We start from the raw sequence: 25,365 nt of genomic DNA on the forward strand, positions 1-25,365 counted from the left end.
TTTAATGGCCACCACTAAATCTTTTGGACACACATCTTTTCCAGACACAGTAGACTCAGTCCTTTATCTTTTCCACATAGATTGCATTTTCCAGTTTTTATGTCTATCGTGATTGACCTCATATAAATAATGATAGTGTTCATCACTGGAGTGTGATACAGGGAGACAGTAGATGACATGCTTCTGGAGGAACATAGAGTCTCTTTTAAAGGGAGAGGGAAAATAAATTCATGCAAAATACATTTACACAGTTAGCAACATTAAATACATGCAAAACTCCCTTCAGCTGTACAGATAATGCTGAAGGAGTAGTGTGGAGATGATAGAGACCAGACCTGCTGTGGAAAGAACAACAGGGCTTGGAAGCAAGAAGAACCCAGGAAGAGGAAACTGGAAATTCTCCTCGTGCTCATCAGTTGTGTTCACTGAAGCAGTAAACTCAGCTCCTGCCATGAGACCTGCCTTACTGCAGTAGAACACAGTGTTCGCTTGTGGGGTAGCTAAGGACTCTGGCTGTCTAGTGGAGTTCAAGGGCAGGCCAGGTGATTTAGTTCAGGGATGATCATTGCATCCTTTCTACTTCTAATCATAGACATGTTAGGACCTTAGACCAGGGAGAGTTTTAATATCAAAACATAACAGATTGTCCCTGCTGTGGATTATGTCAGTCACCCTTCCTTCAGTCCTTCTACACTGACGGGTGCTTCCCTACACTAATGAAAGGGGTCAGGTGGCATGGCGAGACCACTGTCCAGCCCACACACTGTGTGAAAGGGGTCAGATGGCATGGCGAGACCACTGTCCACACACTTGTGTGAAAGGGTCAGGTGGCATGGTGAGACCACTGTCCAGCCCACACACTTGTGTGAAAGGGTCAGGTGGCATGGCGAGACCACTGTCCACACACTTGTGTGAAAGGGTCAGGTGGCATGGCGAGACCACTGTCCACACACTTGTGTGAAAGGGTCAGGTGGCATGGTGAGACCACTGTCCAGCCCACACACTTGTGTGAAAGGGTCAGGTGGCATGGCGAGACCACTGTCCACACACTTGTGTGAAAGGGGTCAGGTGGCATGGCGAGGCCACTGTCCACACACTTGTGTGAAAGGGTCAGGTGGCATGGCGAGGCCACTGTCCACACACTTGTGTGAAAGGGTCAGGTGGCATGGCGAGGCCACTGTCCACACACTTGTGTGAAAGGGTCAGGTGGCATGGTGAGGCCACTGTCCAGTCCACACTTGTGTCACTGTACCTGTTTCTCAGCACTGCTGCCTCATCGCTTTTATTTAAGAGACTTCATTATTGAGCATTTACCTTTCAAATGATGGTTCCTTCCTTCCATCTCTTCCCAGCACCCTCTGTCTTCCCCATTAGAAGATGATATTGCATGTTGCTGCCCTTAAAATCCCATTAAGAGACCATGTCCTAGATTTTTCTTTTCTGCGTGTGTTTGGGTCTCAAGTGACTTGCAAATACTTAAGTATGTCCAACAACAAGACCATAATCATAAATACAGTGTTATATTCTGTAAAGGATCCTGGAACAAATGAACAACGTTAATGAAATCATTGGTGGAATATGAGTAAATACTGTAACTTCGGTAATCATTAATTGCTTGGTTTGACCACTATCCTATGTCTATATAAGTTGTAAACATTTGGGGAAGCTGGATCAATGCCACAAGGATGAGAATTTGTCTTGTTTTGTTTTTTGTTTTTTCCAGATAGGGTTTCTCTGTGTAGCCCTGGTTGTCCTGGAACTTACTCTGTAGACTAGGCTGACCTCAGACTCATAGAGATCTGCCTGCCTCTGCCTCCCAAGTGCTGGGATTAAAGGCATGTGCCACCATCACCTGGCTAAGACTATGAGCATTTTACAAATAACAAGGAAACATAGACACCAACTTATGTATGAATGTCCTTTTCAAAACATGTTTTTCCAGCATGAGGAAAATTGCAGACCATTAAAGAATGCATTATGTTCCAGAAACTGTAACATAAAGAGTAACCCTTGTCTATGTTTATCTCCTTCCCCTTCGGTTTCTGTTGTATCTGTTCCATCAATCCTCACAGCTCCAGCTGTCCACTCTGTGCTGATGTAAGACATCCTTTACCCCATCTCTCTCTGGATATTTAGCACATAGAGGATAACTTGATCATCCTCCCTCCATGATAGCCTGATCCCATGCTGGCCAGTGCCATCACCATGCAGTCACCCACACCTGAGACTTCAGAGTCTTCTTTGACTCCTTCCTCATCTTCCACCTATTCTAAATGTTGTCAGTATTTAGGAGAAGTCCCTCATATGTGTACACTTGCCCCTTTCAAGGTCTCCCTTTGTCGTTGCCCTAGAAAGAGCTTCGAATTATCTTGTCAGGAATCCCTGCCAGATTCTCTCCATCTTCTCTCCTGCCCTGAGAAAGAAGGTGCAGGAGCCGGGTATACTGAGGTACACCTGCACTAGATGAACTTTGGAGGCTCCACAAGTGGAGTCTGCCTCACATAGAGAAACCAGCCTCTCAAAAAACAAAATAAAACAAAACCAGATTAGGAGATGCCCTGCTTTGGTAAGATGCTGCTGTGTGTACGTAAGGACATGAGGTTGAATCGCCAGCATCCATGTAAAGAGTTGGTAGCAGCCATGCATGCCTGTGATCCCTGCACAGGGGAGGCAGAGACTGGAGAATCTCTGAGGCTTCCTGGCCAGCCAGCTCAACCAAGTTGGTAAGCCCAAGGCCAATGAGAGACCCTGTCTAAAAACATTAGTGGAGAGCAATCAATCTCTGGCCTCCACATGCACATTCACACACATGCTTGCACGTGCACACACACACACAAGCATGTGTGCACAAAGGTCAGTGACTATTTTGCTGCTGCCCTAAAGAAATAATATACAATTATACCAAAGAGCACAAATACCATAGCTAAATTAGATGGTCAGTTTGAATCTACCTCCCTCCTTCCTGTCCTCAACTCCAAGAATCTGGAAAGAGCATAGTCCTTTGTCCTTAGAAAGTCTTGACCTTGAATCCCAGCTTCATGATCCTGGGCATGTTAGTGTTTACCTCTGAGCCCATTTCTTTTTCTATAGAGTGGGTCTGTACTTAATGCTCAGAACAGCTGTCAAGGCGGGGTGAAATGATGTATGATGAGTTAAAAATGGACTCCTCTTGCTGTTTGTTATTGATGCTTAAAATGATCACCACTGTCCTGTGTGTCAATGAAGTGGAGGTTGGTTGTATCTCTTGATCCCTCAGACTATGGCCCGCTTTCCACAAGGGGCCTTTCTCTAGGAAAGCTACTGCAGCATGGCAGCCCTTTCCCTAGACACTGCCAGCCGCATGGGGTGTATGCTCTGCTTCCTCCCACAGATCAGCCCTGGACCACTGGAGATGAAGGGAGCCCGGCCTCAGGATCCAAATTCTGTTTCCATAATGCAGTGCCCTCACCATGTGGTCTGTGAATGGGGCTGTATTTTGAAGTACAACTCTTCCATTCCTACTCTACTTTCCTACAGTTCCAACCTAGAATGTAGCTATTTGGTCCTCCATGAGCCACATCTTTGTCCAGCTGATTCATTACCCTTTTCTTCAGCGGTGTGGTACAGGACCTGGTATATAGTGTGTGCTTGATCAACAGAAGATGGATAGAGAGCTAAATATGTTCACCACTAGAGTTTGGCAACTAACCTGTCCTTAACTGGAAGACTGAATAAGGAAATTTCCCAGCAAGTTATATATTAGGCTTCTAAACCTTGGCTGTGCTAGTAATGGGAGAATGTTTGCTTAACAGTGACTTCTGTTCTCTCCCCGTGTATGTAAGTTCTTTCACTTCCTAAAACTGCCCCAGTGATTCTGATGGGTAGCCAGAGTTGGGCTTTGTTGTTCTAAAAGGCTTGTCCCATGCTTCAGTCTTAACGTTTTCTGTTTCCAGGCTGTAGTCTAATTACCAGTTGGTTTATATCCTTTAGCCTTCCTGGGCTCCATGCTTCTTGGACTCAGATATAGAGACTTGCTGGTGCTTGGCATCTAATGATGGTCATACGTGTTAGTTGAGTAAGGTGGTTTCATTTCAAATACAAGATAGAGCTGGAGGGAGAGTGCAGCCGTTAAAAGCTAAGGCTCACAACCAAACCACAAGATCATTGCATAGTACCATGTAAGACAGAGAGAAAATACTAGCCATTGTCATTCGACTTTGGATTTGGTTTGTATAGCTAGTGTTTCCTTTTGTGTTGTTTATTTTTTTGAGTCAGGGTCTCACTGTAGAGCTCAGGTTGAAATCAAACTCAAGATTCCCCTTCCTTAACCTCTCAAGTACTGGGATTGCAGGTGTATACTGCCCCCTACCATGAGCGTGTGTGTGTGTGTGTGTGTGTGTGTGTGTGTGTGTGTGTGTGTGTGTTGTTTCTAACGGTCTCTACTTGGCTCCCTTTCTCGGGAGCTGCTTGCCCACAATTACTGTTTCTGATTCACTCACTGTCTAGATCCTAGAAATTGACAACAGCTAATGAAATTTATTGGAGAGTCTCAGTTTACAGTTTTATAGTATTGTTACCATCTGCGCCCCAAATCTAAAGTTAATTTCAATATGCCCTTGAGAGAATATATCATTAATGTGACATTCAGTAGGACTGTCTCCCTGCCCAGAGGTGATTCTAGAGAAACACACAGGTTGCCACTCTAATATTTCTTAACTCCGAAATTAGTTATTTTAGAGATATAGTTGAATTAGTTACTTTTCTGTTGCTGTAACAATAAGGCAACTTATATATATATATAAAGCATCTAATTGGGCCTGTGGTTTTAGAGGGTTAGGGTCCATGATGGCCGAGCAAGGTGTAGCAGGGACAGCTGAGAGCTTATGTCTTGATCCACAAGCAGAGGGTAGACAGAGGCACACTGGGAGTGACATGATTCTTTTAAAACCTCCGAAATCCACCCCTGGTGACAACACCTGCTTTAACAAGAGTACACCCCCTAATCCTTATCAAACAGTTCTACCAAAAGGCAACCAATATCCAAACATACGAGCCTATTGGGGCCGTTTTTATTCAAATCAGCACATTATTGTTACAGCTGCTAAGATGTTAGAGATATCAAGTTCAGTTGTTTTTGTTACGCGTCATAGCAGCCGGACCAGCATAGAAGCTGGGTGTGAGATGTATGTAAGATCACACAGCTTGTTAGAGACAGAACTAGTACAGGGAACCAGAAGCAAGGCCAGGCAGAGTGGCACACTCCTGTAATCCCGGCATCTGTCGGGGCTAAAGCAGAAAGATTTTAAGTTCAAGGCCACAGGGGGCTCCATATCAAAAACTTATCTCCAAAAACCAAGAGAACAAAGACAAAACAACAAAAATCAGATGTGTCCTAGAACATTACATAATATATAGCATTTCAGATAACAGTCGAAATGACAAATGGTATTTATTTGTGTTACAAAGAAACGTATCAGAGGCAAGGGTAGTGTTAGAGGTTTCTCAGAGGGTGGGCCATAAGCAGAGGGGAGAGGGGAGAGGCCGAGGGCAGAGGACGGAATTCTGAGGGAGACTTAACATAGGAAATGCGTGTCTTAGGGCCCATCGGTCACTTGTGTGTCTGCCTTTGTTTTCAGGATTTTCCCCAGAGAATACCTCCTTCAGCAGATCCACCTGTATTCCCTCGCTGACCTGCAGCAGGTGAGTGCTCAGAGGGGCCTTTGCGGTTGTTGTTTCCGGTCAGAAGTCACTTTGTGGATTACGGTTTTGGTATAGAATTAATCTGTCATTGTAGTAGTTTCGCATTCCATTAATTTGTATTCTGAGTGGGAGGGAGATTTAGTATAAAAAGATGCTATGACCAATACCAGGGGATGGAGAGTCACTGGAGCTCTGACGCATTGCTGGTGGGAAGTCGAGTGGAATAGCCGTTTGGAAAGCAGTTTAGCAGCTCTCAAAAAGTTAGAGTTACCATAATCCGGAGATTCCACTCCCAAGGATATGCCCAAGAGAAGGAAAAATGTATGTCCTTATGAAAACTTGTCCATGAGTGCTGGGTAGGGTGATATGCACCTGCAGCTCCAGCTACTTGGGAGACTGAGGCCCCACAGCTACCATAGCAAGACCCTGTCCCCAAAACAAATGAAACAAAACCTCTGTAAGAATGCCAGTGCAACGTGATTGACAATAGAAAAAAAAGGTGAGGAACAACCCAGATGTTCATCAACTGAGTGGTCTTGTTTATCATTATTTTATAACATTGTCTAACCATAAAAAGAGTGAAATCGTGAAACACACTACAACATGGATGAGCCTTATCATGCTAAGAATCCAGAGAGGAAAAAAATATGTATCTTTGTAACAGTTTAAGTGACATGTCCGCAATGAGGAAATTCACAGTGACAGAAAATAGATCAGTGGTTCCAGGCTCTGGACAGAATGGAGGTGAGGAGAGACTGCCAATGGATATGGGATCTCTTCCAGGACTGAACTAGACAGTGATGATGCCTTGTGAACATACTAAAGATAAATTGATTGTTTTCTTTAAAATAATTTTATGTGATATGAATATTTCAACTAAAAATTATGTGAAGAAAAAAGATGTGAGGAAGGCAGTGAGTGAATGCATAAGGCCTTCAGGTGTGCTGGAATCTAACAGCTGGATAACTTATAAGTTTAATAAAGCACAGCAGAGCACAGAAGAGAGTCAGACCAGCTTTTACGATTTTGTCAGTGTGTGGACTTTTAATGATTGACCAGGTTAGCAGCCAGGAAGAAACCACAGCTCTGTGTGCTCAGCCCTAAGTTCTGAGTATGCTTTGCTTTGGTTAATCATTTAAATCAACAACACACTCCCTAAGAAGCTGCTAGACACTAAATGAAAGCATTACTTTACTTTCTAAATAAATACTGATTCTTTGAAGAACCAATCAAAAAATAATTGTGACAACCTTCAGAAATCTCGAATTGCTGGGAGTCTGTCCTTTCTTCCTCTGGTTGGTTTACCCAAAAGAAATGAGCTCTGCTCAAAAACTTCCATCATTTTTCAGACTTTCAATTACTTTTCAAGGTTTCTGGTATGCCTTTTTTTAAATTTAAAATATTAAAACTTCTTTTGTGGAGGTAAGACAGTTATTTTAAATAAAAAAAAAAAATGTAGCGTTTAGTTGGAGCGGCCTGAGAGAAGGCTTGGATGAGTCTATATTCTTTGTCAAGTTTAGACCTGCTTGCTCCTCCAGTCCTGCCCACCTTCCCCATAGGCAAGCACCCAATGGAATCAGCTGGTCAGGGCACGGAGGGGTGGAATAAAACAGAGCACTGCCCTTTAAGGAGGCCCTTCAAAACGAGTTTTGGTGCCAGAGGAAGAGGGAATTACAGTATTTCCGTATCCATTTGGAATAAAAGAGCAGCCTGCTTCTTAAAGCTTCCCTGTACCCCGCTGTCTCCCCACACGGCCCTTTCTTTTTCCTTCTTGTAATAGTCAAACCGTACATGCCAAGCAGCTTACTTAAATCGGTGACAGTGGTGTTCTTGGTGGGCTAGGCCATTAGCCTGCGGAGCCGCGTAAGTAGCTTAATCAGTTTTGAGCTGGGCCGTGGAGTGGTAGAAGCAATGGCCAGCTTATCAAACTCCCCGTGGGTGGAGGCCAGAGCTCAGTACATCCATTTATGTAGCAGCTCACGCTAACCTGGTTCTTTGTGCCTGGCTTTAAGAGCCCCAAACTTATCATATTTAGAGGAAGTTTAATTCAATTACTGCTTCTGCCTGAGGTGGACTAAATTGCATTTGGCTTTTGATCTGTCTGTATCTTGGCTATCAGCCCTGAAGAGCACCCCTGCTCATCTCCCTTTGGTTTCTGGGTAAATAACAAGTATGTTTTCTATTTGTTATTTTGAACTGCTCTCCCATATAGGAAAGGGAAGGGACCTGGAGGAGGAAAAACAATAGTAGTGTTTTTTGTGAAGAGTGTATCAGGGTAGCGGGAACCCTTCCTGGCTGACCAGCCATACCTGCATGGATCTGAGACATCCTGGCCTCTCCCTTCCAGTCTTTGTCCCCTTCAGGACTGCTGGAGTCAGTGATTTTCTCCCATTTGATTCCATTCCTTACTCGTAAGGGCATCTATGAAAGCAAACTTAACTATGGGAAAAGGAGTTTTTAGGTATATGTTTTATAGTGAAAGAAAGAGAAATTAATAAATTATTGAGAAGCATAGCTCCTGAACAATAACAGAGGTTTTTTTTTTTTTTTTTTTAACAAATTTCTCTTTTGAGTTTGATTTTTTAAAAGAACTTTTCAAGAAAGGTTCTGATTTAATAGGCGTACTAGCTGGTTCAATGGCTCAGAGGACAAGGCACTTGCTGCCAACCTGCTGAGCTGAGTTTGATCCCCGGAACCCCCAAAGTGGAAGGAGAGGCCTGAGTGTTGACAGTTGTCAGTCGTTGTCTGACCTCGCACATGCACGTGTGTGTGCACACACTCACACACGCAAGTAAGTAAATAATAGATATAGAAAAGAGGAAGTTGAAGTTTATGCATAATTGTAAGGTAGCATAGTACACAAAGTACTAATATTATTTAAAGATGCTGAAAACATTCTGGTACCAAAAAATTGCACCCCTCATGTTTCATTTATATAACACCCCTCAAAATTTCAGCAATTGTATTCAATCAACGATGGCTGGAGACTTTCAGCAACCTAATAGATCTTTTGTTACAGTCAAGAAATCACTATTGTTATTTTCTGCCTCCTTGGAATGCATTCATTCTTACTACAGTATACGTAGATATGTGGGAATAAATTGCAAGTGCTGACAATTGCTTTCCTGTTGTGTTGAGAGCTAATCACCTGTAGTTTTTGACCAAGTATGTGCTGGTGCCTGTGTTTCTCCAGTGGCTAGACTGCTCTCTGGATATCACATGCATGGAACATAGCCGCCGGTCAGTAGCACACTGTGTGACTAGTCAGTCGGCAGCATTTTCTGGAACATAGGAAACAGAGCCAAGGATCGTTCTGACCTAATGGCAGGGCCAAGGAAGTGACATTTTAGGGAAGGCAAAGGTTCTCTAATTCCTGGGAGATCTGGGGCACACCAGCTTGATGCACTCATTTCTTAAGGCTGGATTCCAGATGAATTCTGTTCAGCAAAATGAGTATTATGGAAATGGTTATTAGGCTGAGGTGGTGGCGGCACACGCCTTTAATTCCAGCCTTCAGGAAGCAGAGGCAGGTGAATCTCTGAGTTCAAGTCCAGCCTGGGCTACAGAGTTCCAAGACAGCCAGGGTTATGAAATGAGATCCTGGCTCAAAGAAAGAAAGAAAAACTATGAGTTTGTTTTTTTTTTTAAAGACGTTTTCTATTTCCGTGTATCTATGTATACGTGTGTGTGTGTGTGTGTGTGTGTGTGTCTGTCTGTCTGTCTGTCTGTGTGTCTCTCTCTGTGTCCACAGAAGCCAGAAAAAAGTGTCATATCCCCCGAAGCTGAAGTCATAGGCAATCATGATCCATCCACCAACAGTGCTGGAAACCAAACTTAGGTCCTCTGTATGAGTAGCAAGAGTTCTTAGCTGCTGAGCATCTTTCCAGCCACTACTATTAAGTTTTCTGTGGGAGACCTTATTTTGTTTGGGGTATTTCTTGTTGTTTGTTTCTTACAAAAAAATAATTACAGAGACTTTCCTTTAGGAAGGGCAAATGCATACTGTCTTTCAGACTCTGAAAGCAGTGTCAAAAAGGCCAAGCAGGCAACTGCTAAGCTTTTGTGAACACGTGGACATGGAAAAGTAGAATTTTTTTTTTCTGAGACAGGGTTTCTCTGTGTAGTCCTGGCTGTCCTGGAACTCACTCTGTAGACCAGGCTGGCCTCAAACTCAGAGATCTGCCTCTGCCTCCCAAGTGCTGGGATTAAAGGCATATTCTACCAACACCTGGCAAAAGTGGAATTTTTTAATAGGTAAAATTCTTTCTAAGAGTTTTTCCTTGGTTTGATACCTTGAGAAGAGGGAATAGAGTTTGTTTTATTGTTTTATTTTATGTGTATGGGTGTTTTCCCTGCTTGTGCATCTATGCACCATGTGATGCCTGGTGCCCATTGAGGCCAGAAGAGGGTATCAGATCCCCTGGAACTGGAGTTAGACAGTTGTGTGCTACCATGTATGTGCTGGGAATCAAATCCAGATCCTCTGAAAGAGCAGCAAGTGCTTTTAACCACTGAGCCATCTAGTTAGCCCTGGTTTTCTTATTTTCCAATGTATTCAGCATCATCATGGATCCATGGGAAGGCTTTAAGACAGAAATATAATAGAAAGATGTATCCCAACAAGATTTCAGATACAGTACCACATTCTCAATGCCTTTTTCCTCTGTTCCTGGTGACTAGTAGACAAACCATCCCCCTTACTTCTGCACCTTTGATTTTTTTAATAGTGATTTAAAAGGTTCCAGATTCTACCAACAGACTGAATTAGTGTATGTAAGTTTCTTTACAGCAGTTCTTACTTGTTTGTGTGGAGCCAGTTAGAAACCTGGTTTAATGTGCCATTCCCTAGACTGTGTAAACAAGAGAATTCTTCCAAAGTTCCTTCTGAAAGGAGAGGCCGGATTGAAATTTGACCTGTGCTCTGAAACAAAACCTAAAATATTTATTAATCACTAATTCTTCTGGTGTTACTCACCTGAATTCAGGACTTTTGTAAGTTAAGCATTCGATGATTCTGTTTGTGTGTGATTCAAGAGAAAGGATACTGTATGGTCCCAGGGGTGAGGCAGTTGGCTAATGTAGCCCCTCCCCACCTATTCCCTCACAAACCTTTCACATGGGACAATCTCAGGAACCTTGTCCTCATTCTTTACTTTTCCTGGATTCTGAATTTCCAAAATGGACCTTATTTTTAGGTTATATTGAGGACAATTAATAGTTATGCTACCACACATTCATTTATGGTACTAATACATTGAAAACAGCATGATACTTCTGGGAGAGACATTACAATAGAATTACACACACACACACACACACACACACACACACACACACACACACACACACAAACACACACACACTTTTCGAGATAGGATTTCTCTGTGTAGTCCTGTCCTGGAACCCACTCTGTAGACCAGGCTGGCCTCGAACTCAGAGATCCACCTGCCTTGGTCTCCCGAGTGCTGGGATTAAAGGCATGCACCACCACCACCCAGTTCAATAGATTACTTTTAATGAAGTAAAGAGATGAAGAAATTGAGAGTTTTAAGTAGAGGTGTGAATGGGAGGGATGCCAAGGAAGGGGCCTGAAGACCTGGAGAGCCATGAAAACACTGAGCTGTAACCAAATGCACACTGACTCTCCCGTGTAGCGGGAAGTTTCTCTGGTGCTGCCTGGCCCCAGGACAAATGTCTTCCCATCCGCTTATAAAATAATCACTCAGAGGCTTGTATTAATTACAGACTGTATGGCCTAGCTAGCTTCTTGCTAGCTAGCTCTTTCATCTTAAATTAACCCATTCCTATTAATCTATATGTTGCCACGTGGCCGTGAGTCTCTCGACTCCGCCCTTCTTCTCTCTGTATCTCTGCTTGGATTTCCCGTCTGGCTGTAAGCTTTCTTGCCATAGGCCAAAACAGCTTTATTTATTATCCAATGGGAGCCACACATATTCACAGCATACAGAAAGACATCCCACAGCACTCCCGAGTGGCCTAGAATGGTTGGAACAATGAGCATTCGGCTGAGCAACTGACATCTCATAGAACAGGTGCATACTCAGTGAATCTGTGGTTGGATAGACACATGGAGGAAGGGCTGTGTGTGTGTGTGTGTGTGTGCGCGCGTGCGCGCGCACATGCGCGCGCACGCACACACACTATCCTGAACTCACTGATTTGCTCCCTAAAATAAAAGCAAATAAATTAGCATTATTAGTCATGAAACAACAAATAAATTACCTCTGGTTTTTTATTTTATTTTGTTTGTGTGTGTATGCACACATACCCATGTACATCATATATAAGCCAGAGGAATATGTCAGATGTTGTCTTAGCTAGGGTTTTATTGCTATGAAGAGACACCATGACCAAAGCAACTCTAATAAAGAAAAAAATTTAATTGGGGGCTGGATTACAGTTCAGAGGTTTAGTCCATTGTCAGCATGGCAGGAAGCGTGGCAGTACTCAGACATAATGCTGGAGAGGAGCTGAGAGTTCCACATCTGGATTCACAGGCAGCAGGAAGAGACTGAGACACGTTAGGCTTGGCTTGAGCTTCTGAGACTTCAAAGCCCACCCCTAGTGACACACTTCCTCCACCAATGGCCACACCTCCTAGTATGGCCAAGCACTCAAACACATAAGTCTATGGGGCCATTCGTATTCAAACCACCCCAGGTGTCTTCTTCTATCCATTTCCACCTTATTTTTTGACTCAGAATCTCTCACTAAACCTGTAGCGTGCTATCCAGGCGAGGCTGACTTACCGGCAAGCTCCTGGGAGCCAGACCATGCTTTTACATGGGTGCTGGGGATTTGAACCCAGGCCCTTTTGCTTTCACAGCAAGTGCTCTTACTCACTGAGCCGTCTCTCCAGTCCCCCGATCTCTACTTTTGATTGTCAGAACAGTTGTGAGTTGTTTAATGTTGTCCACCGTTTGTTTCTGAGACAGGGTCTCACTATGCTGTGCCACCCAGGTTGACTTCCTGCCTCAGCCTCCCCGAGGGCTGGGATTGCAGGAATGCACTACCAAGCCTAGCCCAGGGTCCAGTCTTCCTGAATGTGCACGGTCCCTGGACAGCTAACGTCTCAGCTCAGGTTTCATAGAGCTTTTGTCATCCGTGTGACATAAATGTCTGTCACAAGTGTTTCGCACGACAACAGTGCACCTGGTGGTCCACTTCAGAGGCTTCCTGGAGTTGTAGCTCATGCATAAGTTCACAAAAAGGCCATGTCCAAGGCAGTTCAAGGCCAGTCTTTGAAGACATGTTTTGCTGAATTCTTCAAGGGTGTTTGGTGAATCACTTTGTATGCCCTGCCCCCACCAAGCAACCAGAACCACAGAGTGTTGTTCCCCGTGGGCACTCTTCACAGAGGCATTAGACAAAGGCAAGGCCCAAGTGGGCACTCAGGGCAGCTGCCCTTCTGCCAAAGCACTAACAGGTGATGACCTCTCTTCACATGTGGGTTGATGTCATTGAGTCCACAGTCAGCAGGAACACAGCGCCTCAGTGCCCACAACCAAGCCACCAATCCCCAAGCCTCAGGAGGCGAAGGAACTTGTATTCATAGCCTCAGCAGCCCCGGTCCCTGCGCCATTGTCCACCCCGGCATTATTGGGCAGAATAACTAATTAGGAGCATTCGGACTTAACAAGCAGAAACACAAAGCGTGACAGCTCGCCTGTGCTGCTCCCTAGCTGGTGCTTGTGTCTGCCGGAGCTACTGCGCCTTCAGAAGCCCCTGGACACCCTCTGGGATGAGGCAGGCGTGAGCCGCCATTAAGACATCACTAAATCTGTTAGCGCTCTAGCCAGGGCTGTTCTATACAATTTATGAACTAGGAAGAAAGACCACAAGGTATGTGAGAAAATGCTTTAGAGCAAATGAATTTTTAGAAAATAAATGTACATACTTTCCTCAAAGGTTTTTTTCCCCTAGGTGGTGGGAAGCAGTTGAATGTTCGAAGGCCTGGCTGGCTAGCAGTCTCGGAGGAACAGGTGTCTCTTGAGTAGGTGCTGAGCATTCATACCTCTTGCTCAGACTCCAGGCTCCTCCTGATCTTGTGTGGAGGGCAAGGAGCAGGGTGATAAGAACCACCAAGTACAAGTACTAGATCCAGAACGGAAGTCTTCGGTCTTGGGCACCTGTCCCGCCCCCTGACCGTAATGACTGGGCTTTTGGATTTAGGTTTGGTTTAGTTTAGTTGCTGATTTTTTTAATGACTTGTTGCTAGGGATAGTCAGCTGAGGAGGACTAAACAGGTGATGGTGAAGATTGTGCTTAATGCTAGCTGTTTAGTTTTAGCACAGTGCCCAGCTGTAGCTTGCATTAAAGGAGAGATGGCCAGGGACTGTGGCAGAAAATATTGACATCCAAGTACAGAGTTAATGGAATTCTTTCAAAAACCAGGTCAGGATGATGATCTTTTATGAAGGTTGGACAGAAAGCCCCATTGCCCAGGTGAAAAAGAGCACAGTTGAGGTTCCAGAAGCTACCCTCTAGCCCCTCAGGTATAGACACCATATAATAGCTGAGGATGCAGCCACAGAATTAGAAGGTGGCCGGTCAATGTTGGAGTCCCCTTCCTGGGATCCAGGTCTCTTGGCTCCTACTTAGACTTTGGCTTTTCGACCATCTGTGTTGGTGACGATTTTTGTGTTGTTTCCCATTTATATAAAATCAGTCATAATACAGCCTCATTAAGGACCTGTTTCCAAGGACCACTTACTGCCAGTGATACTATTGAGCTATCCACAGCCTGACTGCTCCGCCTGACACCTCCCACAGAAGTGCTCCTGTCACCAGGGACACGGCCAGCGAGGCTGCAAAGCCTGCCATGCTATATTTGGTTAGTAGGGCACCTTTCTGTATATTCATTATCTATTGCTATACAACAGATTACCACAAAGCATGTAATTTAACACAAGAGAGAACAGTAATTGTCTCCCATGGTTGTTTATGGGCCAGGAATTCCTGAGCAGTTCAGTTGAGCTGAGGTTGCAAGGAGTGTGCTGGGTGGGGCCTGTGGTCAGCAGCTGGAGCGGGGTCAACCACCCCACAGCTGGCAGATGGGGGCCTGTTAGTGGGAGGCCTCACCTTAGCCCACGCTGCAGGATGCCCAAGGAGTCCCCGTGATGTGATAGCTGACTTGAAAGTGGTTTGAGAGAGTGAAAGGTAGATGGCGTTATTCTTTCTGTGTGGCCTGGCCTTGGAAGTCCAGTTGCTGACATTTCCACCATGTTCTGATCGTCAAAAACGAAATGTTAAAGCGTGTCCCAGTGGTGCAGTCTGTTAGCAAGCATGCCAGCCGAGAAGACTCCGACTCCACTTCTCACCTATGTTTTGTTTTTGTGTCTATGTTCATATATGTGTGTGTGTTCATGTGTGTATGTGTGTTCATGTGTGTATGTGTGTTCATGTGTGTGTGTGTTCATGTGTGTGTGTTCATGTGTGCGTGTTCATGTGTGTGTGCATGTAAACCAGGTAACGACCTCCAGTGTCATTTCTGTGGTACCGTCCACCTTCAGTGTTTTGTTTGTTTCCTTTGTTTGGGACTTTTTTTGACAAGGTCTCTCACTGATGGCCTAGAGTCCACATGTAGGCTGGTCTGGCTGGTCAGCAAGCCCGGGAGTCTGCCTGTCTCTGCCTTCCCAGAGCTGGGGTTACAAATGCACGCCACCACACAAGCCTGTGTATGAGGGTTCTGCAGATGAACCGAGGCTACAACACTTTTCTCAGCATCTCCCCAGCTCTCCCTTTCACATTTTAAAGAATGTATAAATATGGCTGGGCATGGTGGTACACACCTTCATCCCCTAAACAACTCTGTCAAATAGCCATGGCTACCTTTAACTTTTAAATGTATTTATTTACTTCCATACACATATGCCACAGTGTGTGTGGAGGGCAAGTGGTAACCTGTGGAAGTTAGCCCTCTCTTTTCACCGTGAAGGCTCTGGGGTCAAAATGAGATCACTAGGCTTCTGGAAAGTCCCTTTACCCATTGAGCCATCTTGCCAGGTCTGTCCTTTTTTTTTTTTTTTTAAAGATTTATTTTTACTTTTTTACTCTATGTGTATGTTAGAGTGTAGGCCACATGTGTAGGTGCCCATGGAGGCCAGAAGAGTCGTGTAAGTTTTTCTGTATTTGAGCCCAGAATGACTGGGAACACACTCAGCCTGGTGTGGCAGATTGTATTGTGTAAAGGTGGGTGAACACTACCTCCCATCCCGTGTGGCTTGCTTACCTGTGAGTTTGACCTACTCCCGTTGAGAGGTGAGACTTTATTTCCTTTCCCCGAATCTGAGTGGTTGTGACACTGACAGTTTTTCTATGTGATGTCTCAAGGCCAAGTTGTAAAAGGTGATACAGCGTCAAGAGTTGGCACGAAGCCACCATGTTATAAGGAACCCCACGGTGGGGTCACACGTAGACAGACCAGCCGAGCCTGAATTGGCAGCCACCATCTTCCACTGGGTACGTGAGTGAAGGTTGCAGCCTTGGCCTTCCTGTCACGTTAGCTGCGGGACAAATGAGTGTGCAGGTAGTTTGGAGCAGAGGGAGCCGCCTACACTGTGTGCTCCCTGGCCTGCAGAAGCTGTGAGCGTAATAAGGAGATTGGGTTAGGCCACTGGATTCAGAGTAATTCACTTTGCAGCAATAGTGCTTTGGTGTCAGGGAGGGCTTCTGTTAAGATTCAGGGCCTGTAATGTGAGCCAGGCAGAACCCTCAGAACCTTCTGTCACATGGGCTGTAGTATTTCCATCACTAAGGCAGAAAGAAAAGAAAAGAAAAACAAAACTTCATCACTAACCTTGACATTCCTGAAGAATATTCCATCTAAGCACATCAGGATTATTTGGACAGTTGTCTCAATAAAACATTCATGAATGAGTTTGATGGTAGCGTTTCTTCTCAGAACTGAAAGATTCCAGTGTGCCCAGAACTGCAAAGAATGGACTTTGTAACCTCCACTTTCTACTTGTGCACTGGAAGCATGAGCCCAGTTCTCTGTTACCAAACCACTGGCTGGGTATTTTCTCCACATCCATTCATTCCTTCTGCAAATATGTATGAAGCATGATGTTCCAGAAACTATACAAGTCCTGGAACTGAGAGGTTCATTTCTCAGGAAAGGACTAATGTTGCTTCCTGATATGGACACACTCCTGCTCTCTTGGAGTTGAGGTACCTGCAATTTTGCACCACCTGGTGATGTCAGTGGGATTTTACCCCTTGGTGCCAGATGACAGCTCCTTCCACATTTCAGCTGGTCTTCAAGGGCACCAGAGGAATAGTAAAAAGGCATTCTCTAGTCAGGTGCTGAAAGCCTCAGGAGGTCTGGCACTGTCCAAGGTTCATTCACGTGTAGTGCCCTGAGGTGGAACCAGGAAGTACAGCAGCCCTGGAAGATAGCTCAGCACCTGCCCTAGCTGACACCACTGTCTGTCTGCCTGTGGTCCTGGCTTACAAGCCCATCTCACTCGCGGCAGCTTGCTCCTCCGGCAGTAGCACCTCTGTCTTCTGAGGAGAAATGAGAAGGCTGGCGGGCAGCTTTGAGCATTGCTGTTTGGGGTTTGACTTCTCATCATGTCTCAGTAAAGCATGAACGCATTTGTTCTGGGATCAGTTGTGAGAGCAGGGTGACCCTTGTAGACAAGAGAAGATGCATGTGGTAGCGGCGGTCCTCCACAAGCTGCCGAGACATTCCGAAGCCCTGACTTCAGCTGGTGAATTTTGTGTTCCTGAGAGGTACTCATGTATTCTCCTACGTAAGAAGAAAGGAGCAAGCAACTTATATGGACCAGGCAGTCATGATAAATGCTCCCTCGGCCCCCAGTACCACAGGCTACCCACGCGCTGACGTGACAGAAGTTAAGAATGGCAGCCTCACCAGTCTGTTCAGCATTGGAAAGGAGAGAAAAACAGGGTTAGAGTGGAGCTACACTGGCTAGGATTGCTGTGGAGACCAGGAAAGTGGAGTCTGGCTGAAGTGGCCAGAAACGAAACTTCGGGTTGGGACAGTGAACCTGAGAGCGCCTCCCTCTGAGGGGACGGCTGTCTGTTACTCAGTAGCCCCAGAGTCACCAGCTCCGTCCATTTTCTGAGAGAAGCCGGAAATCCGTATTTTATGTGAAATTTCTCAATATTTAAACACTCTGCAGGCCAAACAAAACACAGCCACCGGTTTCGACCTCTGCTGTATAATAGAGAATGCCTGCTTTTGTTCCTGCAAAGTAATGAATGCTCAATTAAGAGAAGGAATTGGAGGTTAGTGTCGGGATTGTGCTCTTCAATGGGCTGCAGACCCCATCCCAAACCCTCGAGACGCTAATTGACAGGCTTGTCCAGGCTGACAGCCAGGCTCGGAAAGTGGACACACAAGAAAACAGGAGGGCTATTCCAGGTCACTTTGCAAGGTCAGGGCAGCAGTGCAAACATTAGGAAGGCCGAAAACACAGGTCAGGTGGCAGCAAGGAAGTCCCACAGTCCCGATAGCTGTGGTTTATAAATCACGTTGGGAAGGTAACAGCGGCCTCCCTCTCCCTGGCATTGCTTTGTGAAGTGGAAAATTAAATAGAAATCAAAGTGCAGATGGCTGTCAGGAGCTTTTAGGGGACCAGCACGCCAGTGTGAGGCCAACGCAGGATGAAGTTTCTGCCTGGAGCAAAGGTCTCCAAAAGGGTAATGATACACACTGTTGGGCATCACAGGGGGACCGGGTACCACGGTGCTTCCCACCCACGTTATTTTGGAGTTCACCTGCTCATGTTCAAATGCCACTTTACCCAAGTGCACCTTGGTCAAATGGCCTGGGTCAGATGACTTCTTGTGCCAAAGGAACTTTATCTCTGAAGTGGGAATAATACTACTCGCCCTAAAAGGGTGTTAGTACAATAAAACACTTAGAAGTCTGCCTAACACGCAAGGCTCTGGAGGACGTGCACTTCAGTTGTGGTGTAAGCAATGGCATTGGTGTGCTGGGAGAGCCCAGCCTCTTTTCCGTGGCTCTCTGGAACTTCCTTCGGTGTCACTAAGATACCCTTCTGTAGACTCTAGATTGCAGCCATCGGTACAGAAGTAATGCTGCTGCATCGGAGTTTTGCCCATCGGAATCTACAGTGGGATGTCAGCCACCAGAGCCTGGAGTAGGCTCAGCTGTCCCGCCATGACCATAGGGAGTGGCACCCCCTCTCCTGCGTGCAGCATGGTACTAGACCAGACTTCCCTGCGGGCCCCAAGGCAGTGAACATGGAGAGCCCCCACCCTTCAAGGTGGTACACTTCCTTTGTGCCTCACCAGAGCGATTGGGGTACCACAATCTAATATCAGCTCACCTCCTCTCTACTGTTACAGAAAGGTCTTCGGAGCTTGGGCCGAGGTGGGTTTGTGTTTGCTAAGAAAGGTGAGCGCCCTCCACACCCATTCCTCTGCAGAACGAATGCCCCTTTGGTAGGCCATACCCAGGTATCCTTCCAGTCTTCACAAAAAGCAGCCTTTTATGGAATTGTGGAGGACACAGTTTTGTACGTAAGGCAAACCACCGAGACAGACTGTTTCCGCTGCTGTAAGAGAAGCACCCAGCCTGAGATGCTGGCAGAAACAGAAAGCTGCCCTATTTCTTCCCACCTGCAATCATAGTTTTACTAGCTTGTAAAGCACACACAGAATTTGTGGTCCATTCTTCCCGTGCTGTTGGGGAGCAGCCCTGCTGTGAATGTAATTGGCTTTCTATCTTCCTTTAACCCTGAGGTGGAAGGGAGCCGGCCTGAAGGGCCTTTACGCTTAGAATTTCTCCGTGCCGAATTGTGTTTAAATTCCATACGTCTGCCTGCATGCATGGCTTCATTAAGTCTTAGTTAAAAGTGGAAACAAGGCTTACCTCTGGGTGTGGTCCCTTCACTGCCATTTCTTGTCACTTTGTAAAAGCTGAGTATCTCTCCCCCACCCCCCCACCCACAATAGATTTTTAACTTAACCTACTGGTAGGGATTATTTTGAACCCTGTTAACCCATGAAAGATAACGCGGCATCTTTATGTGACAACTTCATTCAGCACATCTCCTTGGGATTACCTCCTCCCTTTTCCAGCTTCAGGTCTGCACGAAATCTTCCCAAGCTAAGGACCACAAGGCACATCTTTGGACAGATCTTACCTCCTGGTTCCTGGGTCTCTTCATTTACAAAGCGAAAGGTTGAGTTGTGCAATCTTTAGAGTCTCTTCCGGCTCTCAGGCGCCTGGTTTTAAGCTCCTTGAAAAGTTACTGAAATGAGGAAGCCACTCCACATGCATCTGTTTTCCAGGGCTTCTCAGCCAGGTACAGCAAGGAGCCCGAAGAACCAGGCCCCTGATGCCAGGGAAACACCATCGGCTCTGAGGAACAAATGGCAAGATTTCCCTGTGCCAGGAATCAGCTGTTTTAGCTTTTAGTCGATAAGTAGCAGCTGTAAGTATTTTCACAAATACAGTCTGAAGGACAGCTTACAAAAACACATTCAGTAGATAATCTTGCATCCCGTAGCTATCAAACAGGCTCGGAGAAAGGCATTGTTAAGCAGTCCATTGTTGTGAACATCATAGAGGGCACCTAGACAAACCTGTTTGGTACAGGTCAACCAGTATGTGGTCTTGCTGCACTATCAAAGGATACTGAGGGTGACATGGCAGGAAACCTTTATTTTTCCCCAAAAAGTAAAAATACTATATTCTAATTATTAAAAATAATAGACTAATATACAAATCAGTAACAACTGTTTATTATAAATGTCAGCTATTATGGATTATGTGTGTATGTGTGCTGTACTGTCCTATATTGCATAACATTGGAGATATCTGTGTAACTGGGGCAATATGTTCTGAGAAATGGACCATTTTTCTCATGCAAATGTAGAATCCTTGTACAAACTAAGATGGCTAGCCAATCTCTGTGAGCTAGAATCTTCTAGGACTGTCACCGTACATTCCTGTGCATTCGTGATTGAAATGTTTAAATGACACAAGACTGTGGAAACTTTACATGTTCCTTAAAATGTACCTCAAAATCTAATGGCAGTTCAACTAATGTCTAACACACAAACATAGGCCATTAAAATGACATGCTGTCTGTGGGCTTCCTCTTGAACCAGGCAGCACTAGTACAGGTAACTAGTGAACTAGGAGTAGGTGTTTGCCTTGGGGTTAAAAGCAGGGAGCCAGAGGCCGTTTGCAGCTCTGGTATGTAAGAGATGGGCTGCTTAGGAACTTGTACCACAAGGGACGTTAAAGCAATGGAGTAAGATTAAACGGAAGACTGTAGAAGAGCAAGAAGACTGTGAAAGGAGGATTCCTGGCTGGAACAGAGGTCTGGAGGACAGGGAGACAGTAGGCAAGGCAGTGAGGCGGTAATACAACGACTGATCTTAGCCCCCCTTCCCTGTCTGCTGCCTCGAGGGACAGGTCAGTGCTCATGTGGCCAAAAGGCTGCAGCCAAAGAACCCAGGATTCTCAGCTTTCTCATACCATCCCCGAGTTGCTAAGATACAATCCCACTGAAGGCAAGGGGCCTGTTCATTTAATTTTCCTTTCATAGTTGGTCGCAAGGGAATAGAACGAGACAGCCCCCAAACCCCATGACCTAAGGGGACAGTAACAGTTTATCCTTTACCAAGTCACATAATATCTCTGGTGCTTAAAATCCATGTGTGTAAAACGAGAAGGTTGTACTAAATAATTAGATTACTGACAACTCCTCTTTATTCTGTGCTCTACAAATGCCATTTACTTTTATGTTAGAGGACTGACTTTAGGCCAGCCCCTGTTCTAAGTCTACATGGATTATCTCGTTTAATCCTCAGAACAGCCCTCTGAGATAGGGACTATTATTATCATCCGTGTTTTACCACTGAGATGAACTTCCTAAAGCCATACTGCTAGCATGGAGGAGCTGGAATTCAAACCCAATTTCTCCTGCTCTAGGGAGCACGTGTTACGTTCTTTTCAGTCTTATGTGAAATGTTTCAAAATGTAAAGAATGACTCCTGTCAGCTCCATGATTCCCCCAGCAGTTAAGAGATTCCCCAGTGGAAGAGATGAGAACCGCCATATTGGACTGTTTACTTCTAGCACCAAACGTTTCTCTGTCGTAGCAAACTGCTACCAAGATCCTCCTGCCAGTGAAGCGAAGGCCTCCTCCACCAGGCTGGAGCTTCCCAAGCCTTTCCCGGGCTGGGAACGGGAATAATGGGTCAAGGGGAGACAGAACTAGGCTCACACACCGTCACCAGCCACAGAGTGCCATCCCCATCTTGTGCTCAGGGAGACTCGGGACACATTGTGATCTTATTGATCAGGATCACTTTCCTGCCCCAGCTCCCTAAATAGGCCTTAAGCACCAAGAGCTACACAGGTCAGTTTTAAATAGTGCTGTTGTGGTCAGATATTTTCATTCCGTCCGTACCAGTGACCTGTGGCCATCAAAAGCAGCGAGATTCTAGAACAAAGCATGTGAGTCACCTACAGAATAGATTATGGTTTACAAGGAAAGCAGACTAATTCTGTGTATTTAAGAAGCCTCACGTTTTTATTTTTCCAAAGTTTGGGGTTGGCACGTTCTGCATTTACAGTTTGTGTCAGGGTTTCCACCCCTGCTCCCTGTATGTACGTTTATAACTGTGACTGCCTTTTAATCCCCTCCCCTTCAGCTGCTGGGAGTCGTGGGCATATGTCTGGAGTTCTGCTAGTGCCCCTCCCACAGAATGCGGTTAGAAAACCCGACTCATGTAGAATTGCCTTCAGCCTACAAGTTCCCTTCTGGAAGGGCCGAAAGCAAACTCTGATGCAGCTGACATTTTAGGTGTGTATATAATTTACCAAATTGTTGGCCACTTGGCTCTGAGTTGGTGGTCACAAAAGGAATTAACAGCCCTCCCCTGCTATCCCCAAAATATGAAAAGGGAAGGGTGTTACTTGGCATTGGCCCAGAGGCCTGCTGGCACACCGAGTCAAACAGCAGCACAATGGTACATTTGGCCACAAAAGGCTTTGGAATGGCAAAAAGGGCCAAAATAGTTGTGGCATAAGTTGGCTAGCATATTAAGTAAATCCGAATTTAATTTACCGTAGAGATAACAACTCTTTCCTTTTTTTTTTTTTTTTTTTTAAATCCAAACTGGCTGTTGCTTTCTCTGTCTCCCTGGGATGAGAGATACAGCCAGGAGTTGTTCGTGGGAGCATTCATGTGCTTTCAGAGTAAGACCCACAGTGGTCTTTCCATAGGCTTTCCCATTTGCCTGGGCAAGATGGACTACGGATTTAAAAAAAAAAAAAAAAAAAAGACACGGGTGGCTGGGGAGAGCTGAGAATGGATCTTGAGGTTTGAATTCCTTCTGTGAGTTTGCTTAAGCCACACTGCCTGAGCTTAGCTGGAGAGGCAGGCAGTCTGTCTCCTTGGGATAAGGAAGGATTTGGAACCTCAGTGAATGTGAGGTCTTGGCCCTCACCGTGTTTGCTGGTTTGTTTTGTTAGCAGAAGCAAGTTATTCTAGTTTCTCGCTGCTGGCCTTTCCCTCAGCACACTCTCAGCACCGAGTCTCCACCCCGTTGATGGCAGTGGGGTGGGTGGCATGGGATAATGAGAGGGTGGACAGAGAAGTCGATTCAGCTTCCTAGGATGAGGGAGGCAAGGAGATTTCAGACCTCCGAGCTAGCTTCTCGGTCTATCAAGGGTGGGGAAGGGACGGGGCCACGGAGCCGAAGTCATCTCAGACTAGGAGAGACGCTAAAGTCGCCAAGAAACAACCATGGCCAGCAGTGGTTAGCTGGGAAGACCAGCTTTTATCACTAGGGAATGGTGAGCAGGAGGGAAGCTATGTAGAAAGGGAATCAGTGCTGAGTGACCAACCATAAGTAACTAGAATGTGTAAAGTGGTTAAACTGGCGTATTTTGTGTTATATATATTTATCATTCAGTAAAGTAAAGAACGCCTTCCTTTAAAAAAAAAAAAAAAAGAAAAGAAAACACAGCTCTCCTTGACTGTGGACTCTATTTTACAACCTCGAGTATTAAGTGCTTCTTACTATGACGGGGTGAGTTCAAAATATGTGTCAAGCAAGACACGTGTTCTGGGTGAGCAAGTGCTGGAAGAATTCACCGAGGCATGAGAAAAGTTGGCTGGAGTAAGGCACACCAGCCTCTCATACCCTGCAGGGTCAGTGATTCCCAGGGCGGAAACAGAGGGGTCCAACTTGGTGGGTCTTTGTGTGTGGATGAGTGGAGGCAGGGTCTCACTGTGTACTAGCTTGGAACTCACTATGAAGACCAGGCTGGCTTGGAACTCACTGTGTAGACCAGGCTGGCTTGGAATTCACTGTGTAGACCAGGCTGGCCTGGAACTCACTGTGTAGATCAGGCTGGCCTGGAACTCACTGTATAGACCAGGCTGGCCTGGAACTCACAGAGATCCACCTGGCTCTGCCTTGTTGGTGCAGAGGCTAAAGATGTGCACCACCACTTCCAGCCCTAACTTGGTGGTTCTTGCCAAAGCTCCTGTTAGAGGTTCCCAGAAGACAATGTCACCTAAATTACCCAGTTCTTTTCAAACGACCTTTAAGTGAAAGGTCAACCTAGAATGCAAGTCTTTTTCTCTTGCCAGTCCTGGTTTTGCATCTGTGACTAGTGCCTGGGCAAAAGGAAATGCCCAAAAAAGAGAGTAGAATAAGCCACCCCGAGGAAGAAGGCAGAGAGAGAGATGAACTCAGAAGGGGCCGTCTGTGCCTTCCAGCCATGATTCCCTTGTGTATTTGTGAGCAGAACACTAGCATCAAGCTCTGTTTTCGCCTTAGTACTACTTGGTCCTGAGTTCAAGTAAAGAGTTGACTTTGAAGGAAATCTTCAGTACCACCTCTGAGGGGCACTTCAGCAAGGTTGCTGAGGCCATAGCATCTGAAGCCAGGCAGTCTGAGTTAAAGATCAGCTGTGCTCCTCAGCTACCCTCTAAGCCTTAGCAAGTTACTTAAACTTGTTACAGCTCAGTTTCTGTCCCTTAAATCCTACCTCACTACATTGTGAGTTTAAGTGAGGTTCATGTGTATTCAGTGTTGAGTGAAATGTTTAGCAATACAGAGGATGCTCTCAGTGCTGTTCCTAAGTCCCCTCTGTGATGTGAAAACAGGCCTCTTGGCCGGGAGCACTGTAATGAACCTTTATCATGGCCCATCTGACCACAACTTATTTCTTTGTTTATGTTTCTTGTTCTGGCTACCAGTTAAACTATCTGTGTACAATAAGAGTATATAAACAGACACTAGAAACTGTCTGAAACATTCACTGGAGATTCCTAGGTGCATGGTTTTATATTTACTCTATACCCCTTTTCTAGCACGACTCCAGTCTTTTCTGGGTTACACCTCTCCAAATTTCTATCTCTAACATGGATAATAATTTACTCCCCATGACTGATAAGGGAACGAATAGAATAAGTATTGATTTTTTATTGATGTATGTTAGTAAATATTGAAATGTCATAAAAATGCTTTTCAGATGGCCTAATAGAAACTACTGATACTGGCACTAGAGAAATGTAGTGACAGTAACAGTTGATCTTCTGTGGTATACTTACCCGCTCAGAAGCACTAATGGGAAGCCGAGTGGTGATGGCCCAATAGAAAAAAAGCAAAAACAAAACAGAACAGAATTAAAAACCC

General features: G+C 45.4%; 1 protein-coding gene across 1 annotated transcript in view; it reads left to right on the plus strand.

Annotated features, from left to right (window-relative positions):
* Positions 1–25,365, plus strand: part of Plekhm3 (pleckstrin homology domain containing M3) — a 141,045-nt gene that overhangs the window by 69,987 nt on the left and 45,693 nt on the right. The window contains exon 5 of the mRNA XM_059278095.1: positions 5,616–5,679. Within this exon, the coding sequence (XP_059134078.1) occupies positions 5,616–5,679 (64 nt within the window). The remainder of the gene's footprint in view (positions 1–5,615; positions 5,680–25,365) is intronic.

The sequence above is a fragment of the Peromyscus eremicus genome, chromosome 13 (assembly GCF_949786415.1).
Source record: "Peromyscus eremicus chromosome 13, PerEre_H2_v1, whole genome shotgun sequence".
Classification (NCBI taxonomy): Eukaryota; Metazoa; Chordata; class Mammalia; order Rodentia; family Cricetidae; genus Peromyscus; species Peromyscus eremicus.